Source organism: Corvus hawaiiensis, chromosome 1, assembly GCF_020740725.1.
Source record: "Corvus hawaiiensis isolate bCorHaw1 chromosome 1, bCorHaw1.pri.cur, whole genome shotgun sequence".
NCBI lineage: Eukaryota > Metazoa > Chordata > Aves > Passeriformes > Corvidae > Corvus > Corvus hawaiiensis.
Genome location: NC_063213.1, coordinates 65,508,637 through 65,534,564, shown reverse-complemented (window position 1 = coordinate 65,534,564; position 25,928 = coordinate 65,508,637). Strand labels below are relative to the sequence as shown.

General features: G+C 41.2%; 1 protein-coding gene across 9 annotated transcripts in view; it reads left to right on the top strand.

Moving 5' to 3' along the window:
- The window catches only part of PHACTR1 (phosphatase and actin regulator 1), a 307,511-nt gene that overhangs the window by 234,314 nt on the left and 47,269 nt on the right, over positions 1–25,928 (top strand). For 8 of the 9 annotated variants that reach the window (XM_048308918.1, XM_048308907.1, XM_048308880.1 and 5 more), the window contains 5 exons: positions 2,701–2,880; positions 4,091–4,297; positions 14,467–14,797; positions 23,152–23,360; positions 24,854–25,010. In XM_048308918.1, the coding sequence (XP_048164875.1) occupies positions 2,701–2,880; positions 4,091–4,297; positions 14,467–14,797; positions 23,152–23,360; positions 24,854–25,010 (1,084 nt within the window). The remainder of the gene's footprint in view (positions 1–2,700; positions 2,881–4,090; positions 4,298–14,466; positions 14,798–23,151; positions 23,361–24,853; positions 25,011–25,928) is intronic. The other variant, XM_048308947.1, reaches the window with a different exon arrangement.

Sequence of the window (25,928 nt, the reverse complement as noted above, 5' to 3'; positions counted from 1 at the left end):
CAAAAGATTACATATGTTATCACTGTGCAAAATTAACCTTAAACTCATAGCCGGTTCCTGAAAACAGATCAGTTCATCCATGTATATGTAATAATTGCATTACCAGGATTCTTCCCATTTGTATGTCAGCCAACTGGAATAGCTTTAATACTTTGAAAATAATAAGTAATTTGCCTTTTATATCTGGTTGTCAAGCATATCTCTGATGCAGGATTAATTCACACTAAGATGCTCTTCCCTCTACAAATTATTTTTTCCTCATCTTTGATCTGTTTGCTGTACTTGAGCAACTCCCCATGTAGCTCTTCTTTAAGCAATACCTGATTTAGGATGTGTATTTCAGTCATGATTCTGTGCCATGTCTGACAATTTCATTCAAAGCCAAGGACAAGTTTTAGAGTCTAAATCAAGATATTCAGATGTAAGATTTAAAAAGGTTATGCTGTCAGCACAGAAAGCTGCCATGCTTTAGTATGATGACAAAAGGAAAAAGCCAAAATTTTATCTTACATTTTACTTTTTTTGCAATCATAAGTCTTCATTGGTCATTCAAATGGTGTTTTCTTAAATCATGCTAATATACCTTGAGAAGCACATAGCACACTTAAGACAGTAGGATTTCAACATGCTCAGCATATCACAATAGGCATCTCAATGAAAAATGTGTAGTCATCCTTCCAAAGAGCAAACGTTACTGGGTTTGTCATGCATACTTTTCTCATAGTTACAGTCAAATTTAGTCTGAATTAATGCACTGAATTAATGAATATTTTGCTGGACACAGTTACTGCCTTTCATTCAAGAAGCAGATGCTCTACATAAGAAACAGTTACGCTCTTTTGTGAAACCAGGTAACTGAGAGAACATCTGTCCTTATCCCAAACACATCTAAACATGTGTCTCTTTATGAAAGGGAGACAGAGCCAGCGCAGAATACATAGCATTTCTACCCCAACAGCTAAGTCAAAAAATGTTCAGCTTAAATACTGGCTCAACTGTTTTTGATTTTTGCTGCCTAGGGAAGTAAACAGCTTTGTACAGAACGACCACGGCAGTTAAAACGGAGGCTGTGCTGCAAACAGCCAAAGCCTTTAGCTTTGGTTCATGTTGCCACCTTTTAGCCAGCTCAGTTGATTGCTCTCAAAGCCATGGGTCAGGTTTCAGTCTAGTATGATGTGACTGCATTACCATAATAGCTCTCTGGGTCTCCAAAAAGCCTCCAACAAAACCAGGGAAGTCAAGACCTTGGTATTTATAATACTTCCAAAATAAACAGGAGACCATCTTCACTCGCTGTAGAGAAGCTTTAAATGGTAGAAACATAATTCTGAATAGTTATCATATAATGTATTTTCAGACTTGTTAATTGCTGTGTACTAGCACTAAAATGAGACAACTTTTTTCTCTTTTCAGTATTGTTTTCCAAAGTGGTTTGCACATCTTAGCCCTGTGAGGGGAAAATGTGCACTCATTTGACTGATGTACATCTATACTCAGTACATTGAGGAGTAATATGGCTAATCAGTGGTGCCCAAAAATCTAAAACCATATTCTGAAATCTTGAGTTTCATTTCTAAAAGTAATTTAAATGCTTAGTAAAATTGGGTTCTGTTTATTTGCCTGTTGGTTTTTAGTCTTACAGGTCACATTTCAGTTATATTTTCAGGCTTCCATTTGTAACCATAGGGGCTGAACACTTTGCTTTGTAAAACTCTTAATTGTGATGTCCATGTAGTCATTGCCTCCAGGTACCAGAGTGCTGTGCTTAACAAGTTCGGAGATAAAAAATCATGCAGGTTGACACTATAGAGAATAATCTGAATCCTTTCTTCTGCTCTTTATTATTTCTAATGTGAAGTGGTGTTTGATAGGAAAGAAAATGCCAGCTGCTGTCACAGAAATTTTTCTCAGATAGAGGAGATATTATTAGTAACTATAAAAACAGGCTTTCTAAATGGAATCTGATATATCCCAGTATCAAGACCTTACATCAGGCAACTATAAAAATTATTCTCTCCCTTACATAAAATGTGGTTATTTGTATGTAAAATAAGGACATACCCCTGTGATTTTGCTTGTGTCCCTTATAGCATGAAAAGTTGGTGTAGGGAAAGATAATAATTCTTCTTGTTGTTATTATTAAAATATTATATATTGCATACAGTATATATTAATATTCTTTAAGAAAGCTTCATATCTTCAGTTCCAGCCCACTGTCATTCCTGACTTCCCAGATTCAACAGAGAGAGAGAAAACAGATTTTTTTTGACATTGGATGAGACTGCATGTCCACATGGGTCAAGGATGGTCAGGAAGAAACCAGCTTAGACCATGGTTCATAATGACCATCCCAGCATAGAGCAAAAGATCATACAGATATTTGACATAAATTATATGTTACCCCAGAGGTGCTACCACCATCACTGATGGGCTCAGCCTTGGCCAGCGGTGGGTCCAGCTTGGAACTGGCTCCGTCAGACATGGGGGAAGGTTCTGGCAGCTTCTCAAAAAAGTCACCCCTGTAGCCCCCCCTGCTATCAAAACCTTTCCACATAAACCCAGTGCATGTATACACAGAAGATCTCAGTCCAGGTTCCTCAATTGAAAACCATCTAATGGAGATAGGTTTCATTTAAAATTCTCTGTGCATCTTATTTATGTCTCTTTTTTGTCATTCTTCTTTCCTCTGACTATGAACAGATGGGGAACTTTCCATACCAAATGAAGAAGGAGCTTTGGAGAATGGGCAGCCTCTGGGCTCTGGGCTGAGCTCCAGCCAGGTGTCCCTGCCAGCCCTAGCAGAACTGGAGTCAGTCCCAGCATCTGTGGAACCCTGCTCATATGAGGTGCTCCCAACCACAGAGATCATGGATGGGACAGGTAACATCTCATTTACATTATGGTGTAGATACTCTTAAGCTGTTTGAAACAAGTTTTTGACTTCTAACATTTGGTGTTTAGCCCTGAGAAGTCCTTGTCAAAATGAAGGTCTTCTGGTGTAGAAGGAGGTGACAGCATAGAAATTGTCACTGAATGCTCCATGAGAAATTTTGTCTGACGTGATGTAGAAGTAAACTCTACTTCTAAGCAAGTAACCTCTCTTGGAGTAAGGCAAAACCCCTGCACTTTGTGAACATGTAAAAGTAGGTTTCCAGCTCTCTGTCTACATCTAAGATGTGCCAGTGAGCTCTAGAGCAGAGAGCTGACAACGATTTTGAAGCCTGGGTACAACATTGTGCCCTCTATCTGCCACGTGGTGCTGGGTGATGTTCACACCACACATCTGTCAGTAGCTAACACGATCCGCTGCCCTACCCTGGGTGAGGCTGGCTGCTCTTCTTCCCCAGCCCATGCAGAGAGACAGCAGTGCTCTACGTGTAGGTTAGCTCCTCTTTCTGCATCATTTTGTGCTGCTGAGAGTTGTGGACAAAGGTCAAGTGAGGAAAAGCGAGCAGTAGAAGTCATCCATGATCTTGCACAGCTATGCAGCCTTTTTGAAACAGAGTAGGCCCCGTGAGGTGCTTTTTACTTTTAACAGGGTAAGTTTACAGACCACCTGCTAACATATCCAGTCCTGGCCAAGCTGTGGTGACAGACCATCAGAGATGTGACATTATAAAACTTGATTTGTGTTCCAGATGTGGGAGTACATCCCAGCCTGACATAAGGGAGCTGGCTTCTGTCAGAAGTAATGCGAAATTTGGCTGTTGTGTAGATGTGTGTTACTCTTTCTCTTTTTCTTTCTTTCTTTCTTTTCTTTCTTTCTTTCTTTTCCTTCCTTCCTTCCTTCCTTCCTTCCTTTCTTTCCTTTCTTTCTTTCCTTTCTTTCTTTCTTTCTTTTCTTTTTCTTTCTTTCTTTCCTTTCTTTCTTTCTTTCTTTTCTTTTTCTTTCTTTCTTTCTTTCTTTCTTTCTTTCTTTCTTTCTTTCTTTCTTTCTTTCCTCCTTTCTACATTATACGATGTTTGAGTGAAATCTATGAGTCATTCCTAATCTGCATTGCTGCGCTGCTTTTCTTGTCTGACTTTGGCTGTATCCGCTGCTGCTTTGCTCGTAACGTTGTTGCGTCTATGATGTGGTTGTGTCCTCCAGTGTCTGAAGAGAGCCCCACATCCAATGAATCCGGAGTCCTCCTGTCCCAAGATCCTACAGCTAAGCCAGTCCTGCTACTTCCCCCCAAAAAATCTGCCGCTTTCCCTGGAGACCATGAGGACACCCCAGTGAAACAGTTGTCCCTCCTCAAACAGCCCCCTGCCCTGCCTCCTAAACCTATTGCCAGGATTGCCAGCCACTTAACTGGTAAGTAGGTATTCCTGGACCCTCAGCACCACCGTTTCCCTTACAGGAAAAGCTGCCTTTGTAGCGAGGTTCCCAGTGTTCTTCCTCTTTCTGTAATGCTGTTTGCACTTGTTGTGTGTGCTGGTAACGTATGTGCCGTACATAGGGCAGATCTTCAGACTGCACCTTCATCAAGGTTGCTCCAGGGCACTTCCCCTCTCAGCTATAATCTCCTAAGATCACTGTGGCATTTCTTAACCCTCCTCACTCTTATTCATCAAGACTTACCATCACCACTGAAGTTGCAGGATGTGCTTTGATGGGAAAGGAAGTATGAGAAAAATACTAGGGTATCTTTAAATACCCTTAATGAGGAAAGGCATGAGAGTTGAGGGGAGAGTTTTGATTTCTCCTTTTGCCCTTTGTTGCTTGTCCCTTCAACTGCCATATGGGCAGGTCCTCCTCCACACACCCTGTATCTTTCCATATATTTGTCTTGCCCCCCTGATCCTTACACAGGCAGTTCTGTCCCATGACTTCTTGCCATTTTGCCTCAGTGCTTACAGTGTCTGCCAAACTGTTCCCTCTTTCCACCCCTGCTCTGACTATTGCCCTCCCACTGGTGAGTGCAGTTCCAGTTCCCAATGACCGGGATTTTGACGTCCTCTGCTTTATGCTGCAATTTAGCTCTCACTGCATGGAAGGCAGCAACAGTAAACACACAGGCTCTGTTTTGTGTTCTGCGTGTTTTCACAAGCGTCCAAGCTCTTTGGGATTCAAAGTTCTCGGTAGACGTGGAAGGAGGATGGGTGTGTCTCCTCCTCCCAGTCTCTCATTTTGACTGCTGAAGCAAAGGATGGCTATATTTATGCAGACCAAAATAGGTTCCCTAAATGCTTGCCTGCACCTTTTGAACAGTCTGCTCATAATTGCAGCTGCTGTACAGGAGGCAGCAACTCAAAATCCTGAGTTGAACATGAGGTGTGGTTCATCTTTATAATGGGGCAGCTACCAGTCTTCCCCCTGGGTTGATCTTGTGTTAATGCTGCCCTGATATTTTCAGAGCTGATGTGAGAAATGGTCTGCCCACATTTATATATTGTAGATTTTTTTTTTCCCAGACAGTTCATACAAATTTTATCAGGTTTAAGATCTATATCAGGAAAGACCTCACTAGGAAAGAACATGCTCTGGTTTTCTGTCACCTCTATATAGTCTCTTCATGTTTCTGTTTGAATGACCATACTTTTTTGTCCTGTATAGTTTTGTACATTTTATGTGAAACCTCTTTACTTTCTTACCTGCCAAACTCTGCACATAATGGTTAATATTTTGCCTTTTGCTACAAACTGAATGGGCAGTCCTGCAGCCTGCAAGGCCAGGCAGCAGTATTAATGGCTTCACCTAAGGACAAAACCAGCTTCCTAAGATCTCCCTTAAAACTTTGTCCCAATTATAAGAAGTTGCTGAGAAATGAGGCCAATATGGCAGAAATAAAATTATAGGAATAGCATAGGAAAAAAACTCAGGTACTAAATGTCCTTGGTTCATAAGCCATTCTTTTGTAAGAGATAACAGAAGAATCAAAGGATGAGGGCTTCTGGAGTAGTTTTGTTTTTTCTGTGAAGTAGAATCAGACTCAAATTATCAGCAAAAGTGACTTGCTTGATGGCGATGACTTTCATATGAAAGTGAAACAGAACTGTGACTTCTCTTACTTTGTGGTGTCCTTCAGTGGTGTCTCATCTAGTCCTATATAAAGTCTTGTATGTGCATACAGATAAACTCTTGTACATGCATATACAGAACCTTCAGGGTGAAGGAACAGAGATTCAAGTTTAGTCATAGAGCCGTAATTTAATTGACAGTTATTCCTGCTGGTACTGAAACCCTCGTTTATACATTCCTTATAAATAAAAGTATTCAGCTTGTTCTTAAGGGTCCATTTACTTTGGTGGTCCAAAGGATATATATGTTGCTCAGTGCTTTGTGTTCTCCACTGGTAATTATATTAGCCGTGTGCAATCTTCAGAAATGAGCAATCAATCCTAATGAAGCATCCTCCTCAGTGAGAAGCAGAATTAATGCTATTCTTTTTCTAATTACTCCAGAGACATCCTCAGCTTGTGAGTGAGAAAACAAGCAAAATCTGAATTCTGGCATTCAAAATGAAAACTTTTCTGTTCATGCTGCATACACATTTTTCTACTGAAGAATTTTTGAAAAGGTTGAAGTACAAATTAAACATACCAGGCCTGGTAGTGGAGAGTGACAGAGGTTTAATGGTCTGGTAGCTCTGTTCAAGGGACTGCAAGAGGAGATGTGATCCTGTGAAGGGTTCAGGTACACATGTGAAAATGCAGAAGCAACTCAACTTCTGTCTACATATCTCTATGTGTATGTGTACATAAGTGTATCTATTTTACAAACATATATTAAAAAATCACTACAGACATGGTCAGAGGCAAAAAAAAAAAGGAAAAATATTTTAAATACGAACCTTGAGGGAAAAAAGTCGGACCTTCTCTTGCTCTGAAATTATTCCTAAGTTCTTCAAGAAGTTATGCAGACTGACTTGCAGGGTTTGACAAAGAACTTATTACAGGTTTGAGAAATGGAAAAGAAACATTCCTTTCCTCTGAAAGCATTTTGAACCGTCTCAGATATCTATCCCCCTGTGCCAAGACAAAGATTGGCCTTTCAGTTGATAAGAAATGCACATAAAAGAGCAGGCCTAAATAAACACATAAGAACACATTTAATTTTGTGGAGAATGAAAAGGAAAAAAAAATCCATTTTAAAGATGGAAGGCAGAGAGAATTGCCTCTAGCAAATATAAATCACACAGCCTTGGCATGCTTCTTCTCAATGCTGAGGCTCTGTAGAGATGGGACAGTATAGAAACAGGGCGGGAGCCAAGAGCAGACTGCAGGGCAGCCACTGGGAATGATGCCAACACCTCTGCAGAAAGTGCTCCATGCTTTTCCTCACACCATGTCCTGTGGTCTTGATGGTGCTGCCTCCACAGGGAACATCCCTGTCACAGCACTGGGTGTGGATGTGCCTGTGTAGCCCTAGAAGACAGGCAACTCTAGGAGAAAAACATGAGCCTTAACTATTTTGATACTGTTGTTTCACTGCTCTGCATGTCCTGTTGGCCAGTCACCTCCTGGTGAGCCTTCTACTGGTTTTCAAATATGATTAGTATTAGACACACAGATAGAAATTTCTTTTGTTGTTTTACTTCTCCAATATCCACATGCAGAACCCAAGCATTTAGGACAACATTTGTAGCTTCCTTCACTGAAAATTTAGGAAGCGTTGAAATAATCACCTGGGACCAAATTTAATTGGGGTGCTGGGATAAAGTCCCTAGATTATCACAAAATCTTTAATGGCCAAGTGACAGGAGACTAGGCATGTCTGATTTGATAGACCCCAATGTTGTAAAGTTCCCTTTGATCTTGATTCATTAAGCTGTTAATTTTCACCAGCACAGATAATGTTTTCTGAAATTAATTAGATATTTTCCGACTGAATCACCAGCAACCCATAAAGTCTCCTAAAACACCAGAGAACAAAATATGTGCCACTAAGATGGGATCTCAGTAACACCTGAGTGTATTTGAGCCCAAATTTAGCCTAATATTAGAATGGGGTGTAGCTTTGGTTGTATCTGGCCACTTATCTATTGCATTTAAGCTGTTTGCATTCTTTTGCTTTCTTCATTCAAGATTTTGAAGAGACACATAGCACATTTTTAGTTTATTTTTAGATATTGTGCTTTCTGGTTATGTCTGTGTAGAGTCAGAACTAATTCATAATTAGAGGCAAACATTTAACAGGGTAGGAAATGTTAAAAGTCCTCAAAAGTTACTTCTTACAATACAGAAGAGACAAGAATGAGGTTTGACAACATGAATGCCAGGGGTCCTGCTACCTTGCAGCAGCTGGTTATTAGTGACAGCTTTATAAAAGTTTTTGCAACTACAATTTGTCCAATAAATACTCTGCAGTATTTTATAATGCAGTAGTCACATATGTGTCAGAAGACTCCTCTGGAGATGAGCCCAAGACATAATCCCTGAGCTTCCTCCACTGTGACGTTACCTCCAGCTGCCCGCTCTGGCTGGCTACATTTATGAAGACAGGTTACATTCATGTGGGGGCAGTGGACAGTTCTCTCACTGTGTGCTCAAGGGAGAAGCAGCAGAGCACAAGCAGTTCTCTTTCATCAGGTTCTCATGGGAAACGGGACCCTGATGCAGTTTCTCCCTCTATACTTCCTCTCTCTGCTGCTTCCTGGAGAGTAGTACCTATCACACAAGCATCAGGAAGTCGTCTCATTTTTGAAACCCTCTTCAAGGCCTTGCATAGGAATTCATGCAGAGCTATACTTCTCAACCTTTAGGCTGATCATGCCTTGTTTTTGTTCTCCAAATTCAACCTGAGCCTTGGATGCATATGTGGTACAGAAGAACAGCAAAGAATTTCTGTCTCCAATCTTCCCCTGAAGACAGGGCTGCAGATCTTGCTGTAGCCAGCAGGAGATGCATGGCAAATCTTTGAGAACAGTTTTTAACTTGTCTTTATGAATCTGCTCAAAAACTCATTGAAACAAGAAAAGAGGCTCCCACCGTTTAGGTACAAGTGATTACAGGAGAGAAGAGCTGAAAAAGTAAAAGCTGCTTGTCCAAATGAAGCCAGCAAATATCAGACACATCACCCCATTTCTACTATGGAGCTCCCTCAACAGGCCACACTGGTTTTTGCACTGTTTGTTGGGTTTGGGGAGTTTTTTGCGCATTATTTTACAGAATTAATTACTTGGAAGGAATTTAAAGAGTATCTCATTAACTTTATGACAAGTTGTATTAGTTGTAGTAAGTACAGAAAATTCCTTGTAGTACATAGTACAGCAAAGGTCACAGTATAAGGTCATTCAGGTGAGGAAGAACCTTAGCAGGTCTTTAATCCAACCTCCTGCTCAAAGCAGAGCCAAGTATGGGATCAAACCAGGTTGCTCAGGCCTTTGACCAGCTGGGTCTTGAAAGCTTCAGAGGATGCCAGCTGTACAACCTGTCTGGATAAACCTCCACTAACTGGCTCTTCTCATGGCAGGGAAGATATTTTCCTTATAATCCAGTCTTGAACCTCTTTTTTTTCACTTTTTTCCACTGTCTTTCCTCCTCCCACCACACACCATGAAAAGTATTATTGATAACCTGGCTTGTAGGTACTGGGAGGCTGCTGTTAAGCTTTCCCCCACAATCTGTCTTTTCTCCAAGCTGAACACGCCTCAGTCCCTCAGGTGCTCTAGCCCTCAGCCACTGCAGTGACCCCGTGCTCAACTCATTCTGGTTTTTTGATATCTTTCCTGGTGGATACTAAGCTTGCAGTAGTCTAGATACAGTCTAAGGACTGCTAAATAGGAAGGCATCCTTCTATCAATAGAAGAATCCTTTGATCTTCTGGTTTTTCTTGTACCACCCAGGAGTCTGTTGTCCTTCCTTGCTGTCAGGGTACAACGCTGGTTTACATTCGGGCAAGGAGTCAAGAAGGAGCATTTCTGCTACTGGCAGTATAGCAAACACAGCCAGCTCTGCCACAAGCCCATGATTCCCAGGCATGTCCTCTTTCTCCATGCAGTAATTGATCTGGGGCAGAATTTGAAGATTTTAATGAGCATTTCTACAACCCCTGCTGCAGCAACATTTGCTGCCATACACACAGGAATTTCTAGCATGCCATCTGCAGCAGTTGTATCTTCAGTGTGTGCTGACCAATTCTCCAGCCATGTTCAGTGACCAGGAAGCATCAGAGTTGGTATATTTGGTGCACAGCTCCAGTGTACCACTAACACATCAGAAAAACCATATAGGAGCAAACCTGTGCAACAAATAAACATATGTTTATCTCATGAAAACCCCAAAAGAAATGCAGATGCTAACTGCAGATGTTAGCAAAATTATCTCTATGGAAAGGGTAAGGGATGGCCTGCTTGTCAAAAGTCTGATGTGTAGCAAATATTGTGGCATCCACAACTGTCTTTTAAGCAATTGTTTGTCATCAAGAGTGGAGAGGTTCATGTCTTAATATCTTTTTCATCAATTCTAGCATACAAGTTATTACATAGTGCCGAGTGGTCACAACCCCACTGGAAACCAACATCTTGCAAAATTGCTCATTATTCTCTTGAGCATGAAGAACCTCAGCCAGAAAAGATTAATCAGACTTGCACACCTGGCTTCACACAGTTTGCTTTTTTTTGGTTACAAGCGCTTTGTGCAATGATTTAAGACTCTGGTAATGTTTCACTGAGAAGACACTTATCACAGATACCTTGTTCTTATTTCTCCTGTCCAGCTTCTTATTTGTCTATAGATGCCCATGTCTGATGTATAGTCCATGCTGAAGACAATAATTGTTACCACCCCGGTTCATAAATCATGTACATTGTGAAATTAAAACAAACAGAGGAAAGAGCTGTAAAACTCGGTCACCTCACTCTTACATGCAGGGAGAAGTTGTTCTATCCTTGACTGTAGATGATGGTAGCACAGTTTCCAACAGCGCGCCCGGAGCCCATGGATTTGGGCAAGGCCCCACTTGCTCCGCATAGTCACTGATCAGACCACACATTAAAACTTGCAGTACCAAGGTCTCCATTACTGGTGTCAGTGAAGATACACAGTTACATTTCCCAGCAAATGGATTGAACTCTCTTCCTATTGTAGTCATTCTCCTTTCAACCATTTTATTTAAACAAAGTAGAATTCTCCTGAAGGTGAAGGGCAGACAAGTAGATTTAATTCCTCTGGTTCATTTCCAAGAGTCTGTTTTGGTATTAGGACCATATTCAGACAAGCTCAAGAACCTGGGTGTAACACAGTCAGTCTGAATACAGACATGAAAAATAATGGGCAAGATTTTTGGCAAGTGTCCAGTGGAGTCACCCAGCACTGATACCATTGAAAATATGTTGATGTGAAGCATTTGTTTAAATTTAAGTGGAATCTTTGTTGTGCTGAGTCGAAACCAGAGTGTGCGCCTCTGATTCACGGTGGAATGAATATGGGACTGCTCAGGATAACTAAGCTAGACTTGTTCTCCTGTGCAATTCCAGAGCTGCAGTGCCTGTGCCACAACTCTACTACATGAATGCTTGCATGAGAAAAGAAATTTTCACTATTTAGAACAAAGAAGGAAGGATCCCTGTTTGCTTTATACCTGAGCTATTTGACATGTCATGCTCACTTCCAACATACAATATTGCTCTGATCTTCAGGACCACAAAAGGCAGCAAACCCAGATGAACTTCCAGTTATTCTTTTGTCAAAAGCAAGAGATGCCTGCAGTTGGGATCTCTTTGAATTCACCATTAAGGATGGCTGCCACAGAGTGATGGGGCATCCAGGAACAGGCACTGTCAAATGAAGACTTTAATTGACATACTGCAGAAAGGGATCTTAAACCAACCTGTATTTGTCAAAATGGAAGTGCAGATCTCAGTGTAGTCTTTGTAATTCAGGACAAGCTGTAGAAGTAAAATTGCCTGAAGCATAAATGTATGAAAAAACCCACTTTTTTACTACAAGTCCCGTAGGAGCCTTATTCTCAGGGCTCTATACTATTTACTCTTTACTCTTTCTGTTATTTACCTTTTATTGAAGAGGTGTGTTCTTTTATGCAGGATACAAAGAGGAAATATATACAAATAATATGTTTGTAAGAAAAACAAGGTGACTTGAAGACCTTTATGTGCCTGAATAGAAAATCCTGAAAGTGTTTTTTTTTTTCTTTTATTGCTTTGGCAAACTCATGAGTTAAATTTCAGCCTTGGTAGAGCCATCAGAAGAATTTTGCCTGCAAGAGGCAACATGTTAAGTGAATCTAATATTACGTTGAAAGGTGAAAGACTTGGATTCTACTCTCTGTAACTCTTCCACTCTGCAATGTGGAAAGGCCACTTTTTCCCCATGCCCCTACATCATGGTGTAACCCCAGCCAGCAGTCACGCCCCACCCAGCCACTCACTCTCTCCCCCACCGGTGGGATCGGGGAGAGAATCAGAAAGGTAAAAATGAAAAAAAAAATTAGTTGAGATAAAGACAGTTCAGTAGGGAAAGCAAAAGCCATGCACACAAGCAAAGAAAAACAAGGAATTTGTTCACTGCTTCCCATGAGCAGGCAGGTGTTCAACCATCTCTAGGAGGGCAGGGCCTGCCCCATCACAAGTAATGGCTACTTGGAAATACAAATGCCATCACTCCCAACATCCCCCCTTCCTCCTTCTTACCTTCAGTTTATATACTGACCATGATGTCATATGGTCTGGAATATCCCTTTGGTCAGCTGGGGTCACCTGTCCCGGTTGTGTCTCCTCCCAGCTTCCCATGCATCCCAGGTTTTCTCAACAGTGTGGCAGTTCAAAAAGTAGAAAAGGCCTTGGCTCTGTGCAAGCCCTGCTCAGCAGTAACAAAAACATCTCTGTGTTATCAACCCTGTATTCAGCACAAATCCAAAAGAGCTCCATACCAGACACCGTGAAGAAAATTAACTCTACCCCAAGCAAAACCAGCACGTGGTATTTCATCTTTGCACTCCCTTTGACCCCTCTATGTTGTTAGCCTATAGAAACACTCTGGAGAGGGGGAAGGCTTACACTGTCAGCATCTTGCTCCTTGCATAGCAAAACCACTAATATCAAGTGGATACTGTGGAAGATCTGACTAGCACTAAAATAAGTCAAGAGACATATCTGGACTTGGCTCATGGTCTTTTTTCACCTTATGATGCTTAATCATTTTCAAGAAGTGTTACTGCTTGCTAGTCTTCATATCGTCCTGGCTATTAGATACAGGTGGAAGAACAGGCAATACCCAGAATAGGCCAGGAGGAAGGAAAGAATGAAGGGGATGGGGGGAAGGATAGTTTAAACTAAAAAGAACCATCTGGAAAAGGATTTTAGAAATCTCATAGTGCTCAGGAGACCAATGACCTTTGGAGAGCAGCATCTAACTCCCAAGCTTCCTCAGGTCAAAAAAGGATTCTGGCCCTGCAATTCCATGTTGCAGCAAGAGGAATGGACTGAAGTAGCAAGAGACCAAAGGTCATGCAAGCATTGCCCACAGAGCTAAATTGCAGAGACAAATATGTGCAGTATTCCAGGCTGGAAAGGGCCTGGCCTTCCTCCTAGGGACAAACTCAGAGTTGTTGCTCACAGTGTATATATTTTCTCTCTCTTTTGCTCTTAGCATATGTTGTGACCATTTCCCCCACCCATCTTGGCAACTACAAGCCCTCATGTTACTTCTTTTCCCTTCTGAAAATATTTCACAGTGCAACTCCAAAAATCTCCATCCTGCAGTTGAGTTCTGGAAGAGGGGCTTGCTTGTGGACCTCTCACGGATTTCTCATTGAAGTCAGGGAAGTCTTTGCCTGGCTGATCAACTATGGGTTTGTTTCAGTGAACATTTAGGTAGAGTTAAAAAGGTAAAATTCAGTGCATGAGTCCAGGGAACAGTGCTTGCTTCTGTAAAAGAATACATTAGTCCTAACAATCTACTGCCCTTTAACTTTTCTCCTCATGTACCCTCCATTTTTCAAACCTGTCCTGTTTAGTATTCAAACTTTATTTCCTTTCTCTTTTGCCCTCTACTGTAATTTTTTTACACCAGATGTTTTGCACATTACAAACCCGTAAGAAGCGTGACTTGTAGTAATTGCACTGCAGTGGCTGAAATGGATCAGGAATCCCTGAGCTTTTGCTCTGGCAGTGATGGTAGTGAGTCATCCTGTAACTTCAGACACTGAATTGCTCTCACCCTAATTGCTCTCCCCCTATTTGTGCGCCTGTTGAGTGCAAGAAGCTGCATCTACCCCACAGGGCTATTTTGGAGGATTAGGGCTTTAAAGCATCAAAGTGTGCCACAAGCCTTGTTAAGTGTTGCTTAATGTGTTTATTAAGGGACATGCACAGCCCTGAGATGTTTTTTTGTGGGACTCAGGAGTGCTGCAAAACAACAGCATTTTTTCTGGAGACCATGCTGAGCATACAATAGGAGTTGTCTGTCACAACAGGGAAGGTGTGGAGTAGCAACCTCTATACCTGCTCACCCAGGCAGTTACTCTCGTCTCCATCTTCCTGACATAAAAATTAACACCAGGGCTCTCTTTCTTTTTTTTAGATCCTGGCGCTCCTGTGAAACTGCCTTGTATGCCAGTTAAACTGTCACCTCCACTACCTCCAAAGAAAGTCATGATTTGCATGCCTTTAGGGGGGCCAGACCTCTCTCTCTCATCCTATTCCACGCAGAAGAGCTCCCAGCAGCCTTTGACCCAGCAGCATCACACTGTCCTGCCATCCCAGTTAGCAGCTCACCAGCACCAGCTCCAGTACGGCAGCCACAGCCAGCACCTTCCTTCTGGGTCCAGCACGTTGCCCATTCACCCTTCAGGGTGCCGGATGATCGAAGAACTGAACAAAACACTAGCCATGACCATGCACAGGCTAGAAAGGTAATGGATCAACTTTTAAAATTACATACTGGTGTTGCATTGCTTGGTTTGGTTTAGCAAGCCACAGCCTTCTCGGAAAGCACTGTGGGGGTGCTTAGGACAGAATGGCAGTTCTGCTCTCCCATAGTCTCCTGGACAGCCCCACATGCCTGCTCTAGCTAGCTGTCGGCTCCACAACATGGTGGCAGTAAAGGAGGCGAGAAGGGTCCCTCCATATGGACCTCAGAGGAACTTTTATTACATGATGACAAGCCAGTTCCCAGAGGCAGAAAGACCACCTGGTGAGGGACCTTGGGGGTTTTTATGGGGACAAGGGAGGCAGAGAAAGCACATGGATGAATGATCTTAGGGTGCAGGGGCGGTACATGGGCAGAGTTGGGGTACTGGAACCAAAAGGGAGAACCTGAGGGAGTGGCCAGGGCTAGGGGCTGGGGAAGAGGGGACCATGTGGGAAAGGCAGAAAATTTAGTAAGAAAAGCAGTGGGGAAATACAGCACCACATCTCCCCCTTTCTTATTAAATCGAAGAGGGAAGGGCTTAATTTTTATACAACAGAAAAATGGTAAAACAATGCAAAATAGTTCAATTTAAAATGATGAGGTGGCTGGTTGGTGTTGACTTTGGACATCGGTGCCGATTGAGTTCTCACACAGCAGCTGCTTCTGTAGCTTATTCGCATATTGTATTCTGTTGGGGCTGCTGGGATGGCATCCTTTTGGTTGCTACTCGGCTCATTTCTGGTCCGAGTAGCGTGGCAGAGACGGGGGCAGCGCTGCCATTCCCACGCCGTGCGGCGCGGAGCCGCAGCTCTGCACTGATACCCTCAGGGCGGGCCGGCCCGCACGGTCCCGGGGCTGGCCTGCCCCGCATACTGGTGTGCACTGTTCCCTGTTAACCTCAGTATCAGTGTCATCGCTTGAGTTATGTGCCTAGGACTTGAATGAGGTGACACCTCAGGGGCTTAACAGCTTCAGGGCAGAGTCATTTCTGGAGAAACAGAGACAGGGGAAGAGCCTTTCCAGGCTTGTTTGACGAGTTTGTGGCAGAAAGGAAATATAAAGACCAAATTTCCTGAACCCTGTTGTCCTGTTCAAGGAAGTAGGTAATACAGCCAATGGAGAAGATTTTAATAGGACGTGCCTGGCTTGCAATATGTACTGCTGAGGTATAACTGCAGAGCTCCAGTTGAGTGGAGGATTGCTAAATGCAAGGAAAGGAAGATTCATGAAAGAGCAATTAGAATCCAATGTGCCACTCCAGCAGGGCATCTGATTAGTATTAACAAATAGCTCAAAACAATTCATGTAGACTTCCTAAAAGTCACTTAGAGGGGTTTTAATACAGTATTTAAATTATTTAAATTAATTTAAATTGTATGTTTGATCTTAAAATAAGTATTTAACCCATTCCACAGCAGCTACCTTCTTAGCTGTTTGCATCTGGCAAGAGGTAGCACATTTGATCAGAAATGCCTTACCCACCTTGGGGCTGTTTTTTGTTACTGTCACTTATGAGTATCTCTGAGTGTTTCTTCAAGTAGTCTGAGTAAGTGAAGTAGCATGTTGTATATAAATGCAAACTGCCCTCATAGACTGCTACATCAGCAAGCTTTGGAAAATTTATTTTACCTTTCAGAGGAAAACCAAGAAAGTCCCAGAACACAGAACGTAGTCTGAAAAATTACATGTTTTATTTAGTACCAAGGACAGCTTTGTAGCCAGCTTGTTCTAGGAGCATCATATCATCCTTCTGTTGTACAGGAAGGCAAAATATTTGGTCTAACAGACAAAATGCCTAATGATTTACCCCAGTACTTCTTTCTGATAATGCTGCCTTCATTATATTCCATAGCTGGAAACAGCTGGATTATTGATGGCAGATTCTCCTTACTGCCTGAAAAAGAGTTGGCAGACCAGAGGCTGTCTCAGACTGCCAGCTTATTTTAGTACCAGAATAGTGGCACATCTGTGATTACATCATGGGGCTAATGTTTCTACAGCATGGGGGAATTCTCAGCTGGGGAAAAACTACTAGGGCTATGAAGGACATTCCTATTCCCATCAGTGAAAGAGCTGTAGAGGTAGGATTAGAAAGAGCATCTACATTGCCTCCCACTGCCATGCCCAGTGACTACCCATTTACCTCTCACATTGCCATCATGGCTGGTCAGGTGCCTCTACACCACCCCAAAATTCAATGTGCCAGGCGCAGAGCATAGCTGTTGTCTTCCAAAGGCTCCTTTGGGGCTGCACTTCCCATGCCATCCCCAGCTTAGGTCGGACGTCTTAATGTCTGGCTCGCACTTGTGCAGAAGGCCCTTTGTTAGCCTGAGCCCAGTGACATCTCTCAGAGCATGACTTCATTGTGGCATCTGTTGCCCCACAGCAATGAATGCTCCAATTTCTAGTCATCTATCATGTTTATGTCTACAAATACGTTTAACTGATTTCAAGACAGTGATGCTGTTTGGGTTTAACTATTAATTTGAAGCTGAAGCTCTGCTGCTTGTTAAAAACTGAGTAAGCAAGGATTCATGTCCCAATTTGAAGCAGTTGCTTCCCTTTGCAATTAATAAGAAGAAAATAAGAAAAGGTTGTGGCACTGATATTTCACATTTAAAATTAATATGAATCCTAGTTCATGATATTGGAGACAGATTTTTCACAGCCTTTTTTTTTGTGTTGATAAACTTATTTAAATCATGGATTAATGTATTGAGTACTTCAGTTGTGCTGCTTGTCAATACAAATCAATAACTTTTGCATTCACAAGGGAGAAAATAGGTCATGATTGTCTCCTCTGCAACAGCAATTGTTATTTTTGTAGTATTTAGAGGTAGAAGTATTTCAAACCATTTACAGGTCTGTGGAGCTGATCTTGCTGTTAAATTCTTCATTTGCTTTTTCAAGCCACATTGTGATCTAGATAAATTTGCCAAGTTTGCTTGAAGATTTGTGCAGATTTTTTAAATATATTTATTTAACTTGGGAGACAATTATTTGCACCAAATACAACACCATGCCACTGTTTTCTACAATTTTTTGTAGAAAAAAACAGTGCTTACTTTCCCTTATTGTAAAAATCTGCATTAAACCCAAGAGAAATTATGCTGCAGTATTTGTCACTGTACACTTCAGCCCAAAACTCTTGAGGGCCTGTTAAAACTGCAGAGATCCTAGATCTCCTTCCTCTGTTTGAAATTCGGTAGTGTGCTCACTTCTGTAGCATGCATAGGATATGGAGTGACATCCTTTGCTGTTCCTTCCAAGCTAACAATGTACTGGGCTACTGCTGTTGGGTCAATAATCTTGAGGAGATGAGAGAGCCTGATAAGTCTCTGAGGCACCTTCTGGTGAATACTAAGGGGCTTTTTCTTCTGATGTCAGACATTATCTCAAAAGTATCCTACAACTTCACAGAATAATTGCCATGGTGCTGCAGTAGCAATGCTGCCAGGTCTGGTATTTTGAGGGATTATTTAGAATAGTGTTTTGTTTTTAATAAGGGATGATCATATAAACAAGTATAGATCAGGTTTCAGCTCTACATTTTTTTCCTAATGGAATTTTTCCTTTTCTTCCTTGTATCTAGTTTCTTTGATCCTGGTGCAGTGGAAGCTCCTCAAGGTCATTTAAGCTCTATTGATACTTGCTGTATCAGGTTATATCAAATCCATATTTTGCCCAGTAAACTTTTCTTAGACCTCACAACTCTCCTCTTCACCACGTCTCTGAGTGTGGACATGAAAAACAGATGAAAGGCTAAAACATTCTGTTCCTCTAGCAATCTGGATTTTTTGCTCACACAGTTAAGGTCTCTGGAATTTGGATAGTGTAACAACATTTGAAGACTGATAGTTGAAATCAGTGCTTTGCCAATGAGCCACAGGCTTGCCAGAGAAAAATGAGCTCTCCCTCTGTACAGACCTGGAAGCCAGATTTTTCTGTCTTTGACCTTGAGAAAGTTACTGAGTCTCTCTATTTTCCCCTCTGCAGGAGTGTTTGCATGTAACTGCCTCACCTAGATCTAGTGCATATTAATAAGTTAAGGTCTTAAGGTACATTAAAAAGCATGTAATAGCTATTCAAGTCCCAGTTGTTCTTATGGCTTAAAATGGCAGTTACTTCCTGGATTTTTTTATTCAATTTTATTACAGACATTATAGAACATTAAGTTCATTTGTGCACTTAACGCTTTTGATTGCAAACATTTTCTGGTACTCATAACGTCTATTCATACCCTATTCTCAGAAGGGCAATCTGCCCCTTGTCATAGTATGACTATTATGACATGTCATTTGTGCTGCCAGTTTGCCTCTATTCTCCCTGATAAATTACCAGTTTTATGGTAGATTAAGTTGAAACAGAGAAATGTGTAATTTCCATGTAACCTTTTTTCTGCAACCTCTGTTGCCAATTTGTGTCCTACTGCAAATGACTTTCTCCTTCAGCCCAAAGGGTGTGTGTCAAGCGTAAGTAAAACTCTAGATTTGGACACCATTTTTCACCATTTTAGAATGCATTTTAGGAGTTTATGAAAATCTGGTAAGCCCTGCCACCAAAATACGCAGATTTCATCCTCCTGACTGAAATGTATTTGAGAAGAAACACCATGCCCCAAAGCTGTGCATCACAAACAGTGGCTAAAGAAGCTTTAGAAACCCTCTCGTGACACCGAAACGTGTCTTTAATTTTGACTTAGTGAGGCAGTTTCTTGATCTGAAATAGCCTGATTTTCTGCCTTGCCTGTATAATTCTCAGCCTGTCTGGAAAGGTGACAATTAATTTCATTTACTCTGTGGGTTCATGTACAGGAGCGGGCGCAGATGAATCCAGGCCTCAGTTTGTCCAACGTACATACTAAAGAGCTGTTAAGTGGCAATATCTCACTCCGGGCTAGAATTACCTCTGTGGTGGAGCAGTGAAAAATCACTGTGTCCAAAGAGACTGTGTGTGAGACCAGTTCCTCTGGGACACCCAGCTCAGCTTCAGACTGTAGATTTATGAAATGAGATGCATTAGACATTACTGCCAGTGTCTTGTAAATCTTACGAAACATATTTGAGTCAGAAAACGTTTCTCTTCCATAAAACTTGTCAAGAGAATTGCATCTTGTCTAAACTTTAGCATTGCCTAAGGATAGAAGCACTTCGTATTTATAGTTCTGCCTTCTCTCTCTGTTTCTCACACACATTCCTGTAGTAGAAACGGATATACAATGGTTTGAAGTTTTTTCAGATTTTTTGTTTTAACTGTTGAGTACAGAAAAGTGTACTTGGATCTGAAAACATGTTGAGAAAAATGTAATGCTTTATTCCAAAATCAAAGGGCCTGGGATAACAGATGAGAAGTGTGCACGTTTTTCCCACTAGATTTTACAGGAGGTATTTCACTTTTTTCTTTTTTTTTATTTTGTCTGTACCATAAGTCACTCATATGCTTAAATTGTGATTTTTCATTAAAGTATTTTCTCTCTAAAAACATTGCAAGCTGTAGTGGTGTAACTTTTTTGCTGTTTTGATCATGTAAAGATGATGCAGCAGTAATTGCAAGTTCTTGTGCTGGAGAGCTATGAATTGTTCAAATCCGTGCATTAAGATCTTCTTGAAACAAGCACTTGCTTAACTGTAGTTTTTTTCTCTAATTTTGTTGCAAAACACAAAACTGATTTAAAATGGGCTTTTTGAAACAATAGTATGCTTTTTGGTGAATAATGCTAAAAAATTCTGTGGTGTAGACCACCTGACCATGTGGGAGTTTTGCTAATGACCCAGAGTCATTTATACACAATGGACATATCCAGTGACCTTGATTTGTCTTTCTTAAGTATACTGCAGTACTGCATGTATTTCATAAGCACTCTGCTTAGACAGCTGACTTAGTGAAATTGCTGTGGAAAGGGCTGATTTTAATCAAGAACGACACAAAACACTAGGAAAAATGAGGGGCTTAAAATAGAAAGTAGTATTATCAAGAAAGCGGATGATTCAGAAAACTTACAATGAGATGAGAAGCTGCCTATTTCTAGATCACTAGTTCAAATAAAAATCCTCTCTGGTAACTTGAAAATCTTGTTGCTATCCAATATCTGTTCGATAACCTAAATTGATGGATCACTTTGGTATCTGCTACCCTATGTACACACCCATAAGGATGCATCCGTAATTCTACATCAATCCTTCACAGAACAGGGAAGCACCAAATAGTCCAGGATGCTGAACTACTTCTTGTTCCTTTCATTTGTACTTCCAGAAGGGCCTTAATGAATTTGTACTTACTCTCTGTGTATTTATTGTTCTAAAATTGACTGAATGATTCAGTGGTTGCGTGTATGCAATTGGAAGGCTTGGGGTATTTTTTTTTAGCAATGTTAACAGAATTTCACAGTATTACAGTTTTTCTCAGAAATTTCCTTCCAGACTTTTACATTTCCTCCCTTTCCTCTTTAAAAGACTTACTCAAAAATTAGCTTACAGAGAAAACAGATTTAATGAAGTTCATAATATAAAAATTCCAAAAGCATTTCAGTAAATCAAAAGTTGGTTCAAAGTTTTTAAAAATTGTAGTGTGTTGATGTGTCATTATGAGAATTCAGCTGATGAATTCTAAAACTGCATCTGGGATAAAGTTTTTTGTGTCAAGCTCACTGAAGTCCAATACAAAAATTTGCAAGCCAATTCTTCATGAATTTCTCTTACTTTGTGATACAAAAAATGGACTATCACAAAGAAAATGGAGTTTCTCTCTTCAAGGCATCCAATAAAGCTCTGCATCTCACTGTTGGTTAGTCTGCAGTAGTAAATGTTGGAATTAACAAAATTATTTCTTTGAAGCTGAAGATGATAATAACAACATGGTATGGTGTGTTCACAGGATCTGAAGCCTTTTCTTCTCTTTCATCCCTAAGCATATTTGGGAACATTATAGCATTATATTCCTAGAACTACATTTTTAAAAGTCTCCGTGGAATGTTATCTGGCAGCCATTTAAGAATCCATTCTAACTTTTGGGTTGGAAGAAAGCAAAATGTTTCAAGTGGAAAATAGTAAAGTCAGTAGATTTCAGTAGAAATCTTTTAAAGAGAAGACTACATTTTATTCAAGATGCAGAATACCTCTGGTATTCAGAGCAGGCTAAAATTAATTCAAGGCAATTGAGGCTTCTCAATAATTGTCAGATCCAAGTTTGTGTGCCTCAAGGTCAGCTTGGCCAACACATCTGCTTTCACACCTGTGTTCTTCTGGAAAGTAAAATGGGCATTTGACGTACAGAGGGTGTCCAACAGGCAAATGTTCCCCATTTTTCGTATAGCTGTTGCATCAGCCAGGACTTCAGAGAGAGGGCGGTTTCTGCTGTCTCACAAATAATCCTGAGCTACCACCATTTTTTCCTGCCAGTCTCTCATTCTGATTTCACACTGGAAAAGCAACATGAGCTATTTAGATAAAAACTGGTTGGGAAACATGATTCTGTTCCTGACTTTTCCTTTCACTTTGTGTTTGACATTGTGTTCACCTCCTCATATTCCTGTTTTCCTACTTGATATGTTATTTGGTAAAGGGCTTTGAATTCAACACAAACAGCTAGATGGTAGCAGTCCTCACCACTATTCTTAACCTCATAAGATGCAGAAAATAATCAATCACACCTGTAACAAAAGAAATACGATGTTAGCACCAATTCTGATTGATCTTCAGCACCTGGTTGGATAAGGAGCTGGGGCAGGAGAAGGGATATCATCATGGCCTCCCCCCAGTATGTAACTGTACCATTAGCAAACAAACCTCTCAGGTTTTGGCTACTTCCTTGGTTACTCTCACCTGGTCCCAAAGTCCCTTTTCTCCAAGCCCAGTTTCACATGCTCGCTCCCCTGCGCATCAGAAAGTTGTGCCCTTGCCGTCCCCTCAAGTCACTCAACATCATCTTGTCCAACTAGTGCAAGCCATATTTTCCCTCTGCCTTTCTACAGTTATCCTCTACAGTCTGTACTTCCTCCCACCTTTCACATTCCTTGCTGCCTGCACACCAGTGGAGAGGTCACACAGACACCAGGCTGGAGAAATGCTTACCACTGAGTAGCTGGTGCTTACCGCTCTGAGTAACTGGTCACTTAGTATTTGCCACAGATCTTTAGAACTGTCCTACCTCTCCCTAATAAGTGTTGTATCCTAAATCTAATAAGGACTCCGTTTAAACCCATTAGATGTCTTGCTGGTCTTGAAGATCTTTCTGTTCTCATTTCTTCTCAAAAAGGGATGAAAGACCACTACTTTCCTATACACAGTGAGAGAAGCAACTCTGGCTTTCATTGAGCTGTTTCCTTTAGTTTATTTATTCTTTTTTCTTTCCCAACAGCTCTGGTTTACACACAAGTGACAGTGTTACAAAAACAGGACCTGGGGGCCTTCCAGACATGAGACAAGTGCCAACTGTTGTGATCGAATGCGATGACAATAAAGAAAATGTGCCTCATGAAACTGACTATGAAGATTCTTCCTGCCTCTATCCAAGGCAGGAAGAGGAAGAAGAGGAAGATGAAGAGGAGGATAACTCCTTATTTACAAGTAAGACTCATTCCATTTTTCCTTTCTCACTTATTTTACTCTGAACTCACAATACACAAAGGAAACACAAGGCCTGTGTATTTTCTTTCTTGGCTGTGGCTTTCGTAACTCTCAGAGCTTGACTACATGGGGATGCCAATTCAAAATAACAAGTAGTATGAATTTTTAGTGATTCCCCTGATGTACATGAATTGCTGTCTGGGTAGTGCTCAGGCCAAATTCAGATGACAGGTTTAGGCTTACATTAGTTCAATTACAAATTGGCATTTGGATTCACTTTCCCAAGTGCCCGTGGTGAAGAGTAGCCCTGCCTTTGGCTTAAGTCGAGATCATCTCAATAGCTACTTCAGAAGGATGAAATAAGTGCCACATGTAGAGAATCAGAGTTTTTATATGTAGTCAGTATTAAATCACTTCAGAATCATAAATGTGCACATGCTTTGAAAGGGGTCACAATCAGAGGATTTGGCTCAGATAAGAAGAGGTTAATTGGTAGCCATATCATAATTACAGACTGGGAAAAGACCTGTGGCCTTCCTGACCACTGTAAGGAAACTCAGCTCCTGCCCGAGTATGGCATCGTGGGACTCTCCCATGAAGACAAGATACAGTACTTTATGTATGACAACTGCTTGTCATCCCAGAGACTGAAGTTCCAGGCCCTTGCATTTCTTTTCTTCTGAAAACTGGAAGCAGTATAATCAAACATCCCTTTTAAAACACACAGAAAGAAGATTCTAAAACAGGCATATTTCATCTCCTCAGAACACCACCTTACCCTGCAAGTGAAATTAAGCAGTGTTTGCTCCTAAACTAAAAACAGAGCAGAACTGTGCTATCTCACACTCTCCTGACAAAGGCCAAAATTCCCATGTGTTTGTGTCTCTCTGTTTGTGTCTGTCTTGCTTGCTCAAACTGCTTTGGACACAAGCCTGAGAAAGCAAATATGAGCCATAAAAGGCCACTGGTTTTTACAGTGTCTTTGCCACTGTCACTGCCTGAGAAGCAGTCAGTTAATGTACATAGAGATTTGTGCTGTTTCTGATTGACTTTTGACTCCTTCTAGTGCTGGCTTGGATGTCTTGATATGACAGTGCAAGAGAGATTCAGATAGCCCTCTCTTTTCACTCAGAATCTGCTGCCTGCCCAGATTCTGAGGTTGAATTTTTCATTGCATTATGTGGAAATACTGTGCTACAGAAAGCTACAGATGCTACTAGCAATTCTAAAACAAGCCCTTCTTATCCACTCCCCTCTATGGAGCAATATATTAACTTCTATCTCCTGTATACCTACCAATTTCAGCTTTTCCTTATTATGATATGAATTGAGGTTAACGGGGCACATGAAGTTAATGACACCCCTTTTCCCATAGTCCATACCAGTGTAAAGGAGAGCCTCATATCCTCCCTTGGCTAGTGCTTCTTTGCCAGCTGCATGTTGTAATGAAATGATGACACCTCCTTTGGCAGAGCGTCTCCTCTCTCCCACAGGCCCCCTGGCAAGGAAACTCTGCAGGAAGGACTCTTTAGCAATCAAACTAAGCAACAGGCCTTCCAAGCGAGAGCTGGAGGAAAAGAACATCCTCCCCATGCAGACTGATGAAGAGAGGCTTGAACTTAGGCAGCAGATCGGGACAAAGCTAACAAGGTAAGAGACAAAACGTTTTTTTAACTCTTGCTTTTGGAAATACGTGGTGGGATATAGCTTTTTCCTTAGACTTTAAACATTTGAGATCTGTTTCATTACAATGTTCAAGAGGAAAAGCCATGGAGAGGAAAAAAATGGGCCTAGACATTATTTCTGCTCCAATAAAGCTTCCCATACAACTCCTGATTTCATTTTCCTGGCAGATGCTATGGGAACTTTGGTTGTATTAAGTATCAGCATGAGCTACGTGAATTTGGTTCTTTTTTGGCACCTCACTGGAAAATGTTCAGCTTTGATACCATTTTGGACTGTAGCTGCAGGTGCTATTTTATAAGCTATTAGTTTGGCCAAAGGTCAGAAGTATAACTTTCTCTTCTGACTGCATCTCCTGTGAATAGCTGAGGCTTTCCCTGGTACAAAATAGGTTAAGTCCTTTAGTACTTGCCTCTACTGGATCAGGTTGGACAGATTTACCCTGTCTAGACACTTTCTTCTTCATAACAGTGTTACTCACCAACTGTTCTGGTGTTCTGTGTTGCATGGGGTATAAAGGGGCGGCCATTAAACGTGGAGGATTTCTGACAAGAATTAGTAAACTGAGGTCAGCTAGAACTGTCTTAAGAACCTTCTATGCACATGTCAGGATTTCTGTAATCAATTTAATCCTCTTATGGTGTCATCTTGGTGGTATGCAGAGCTGGTGAATGCTGTTAGTTGCTCTCCAGTAAGAAAACCACGAGGAGATGAGCAGCCAGTTGTTGGGAATTTTCTTGCAGGTTTTAATTTTTTTATTTTGGGGGTGGGCGGATAAGGGGGAAACACTGCTACCATGTTGTGGAGACAGGAAGAATAGGAGCTCCTGGTAAACACCACTTTCAGCATTTTATTTACTTTTCTTGCATGACCTTGTTTATCACC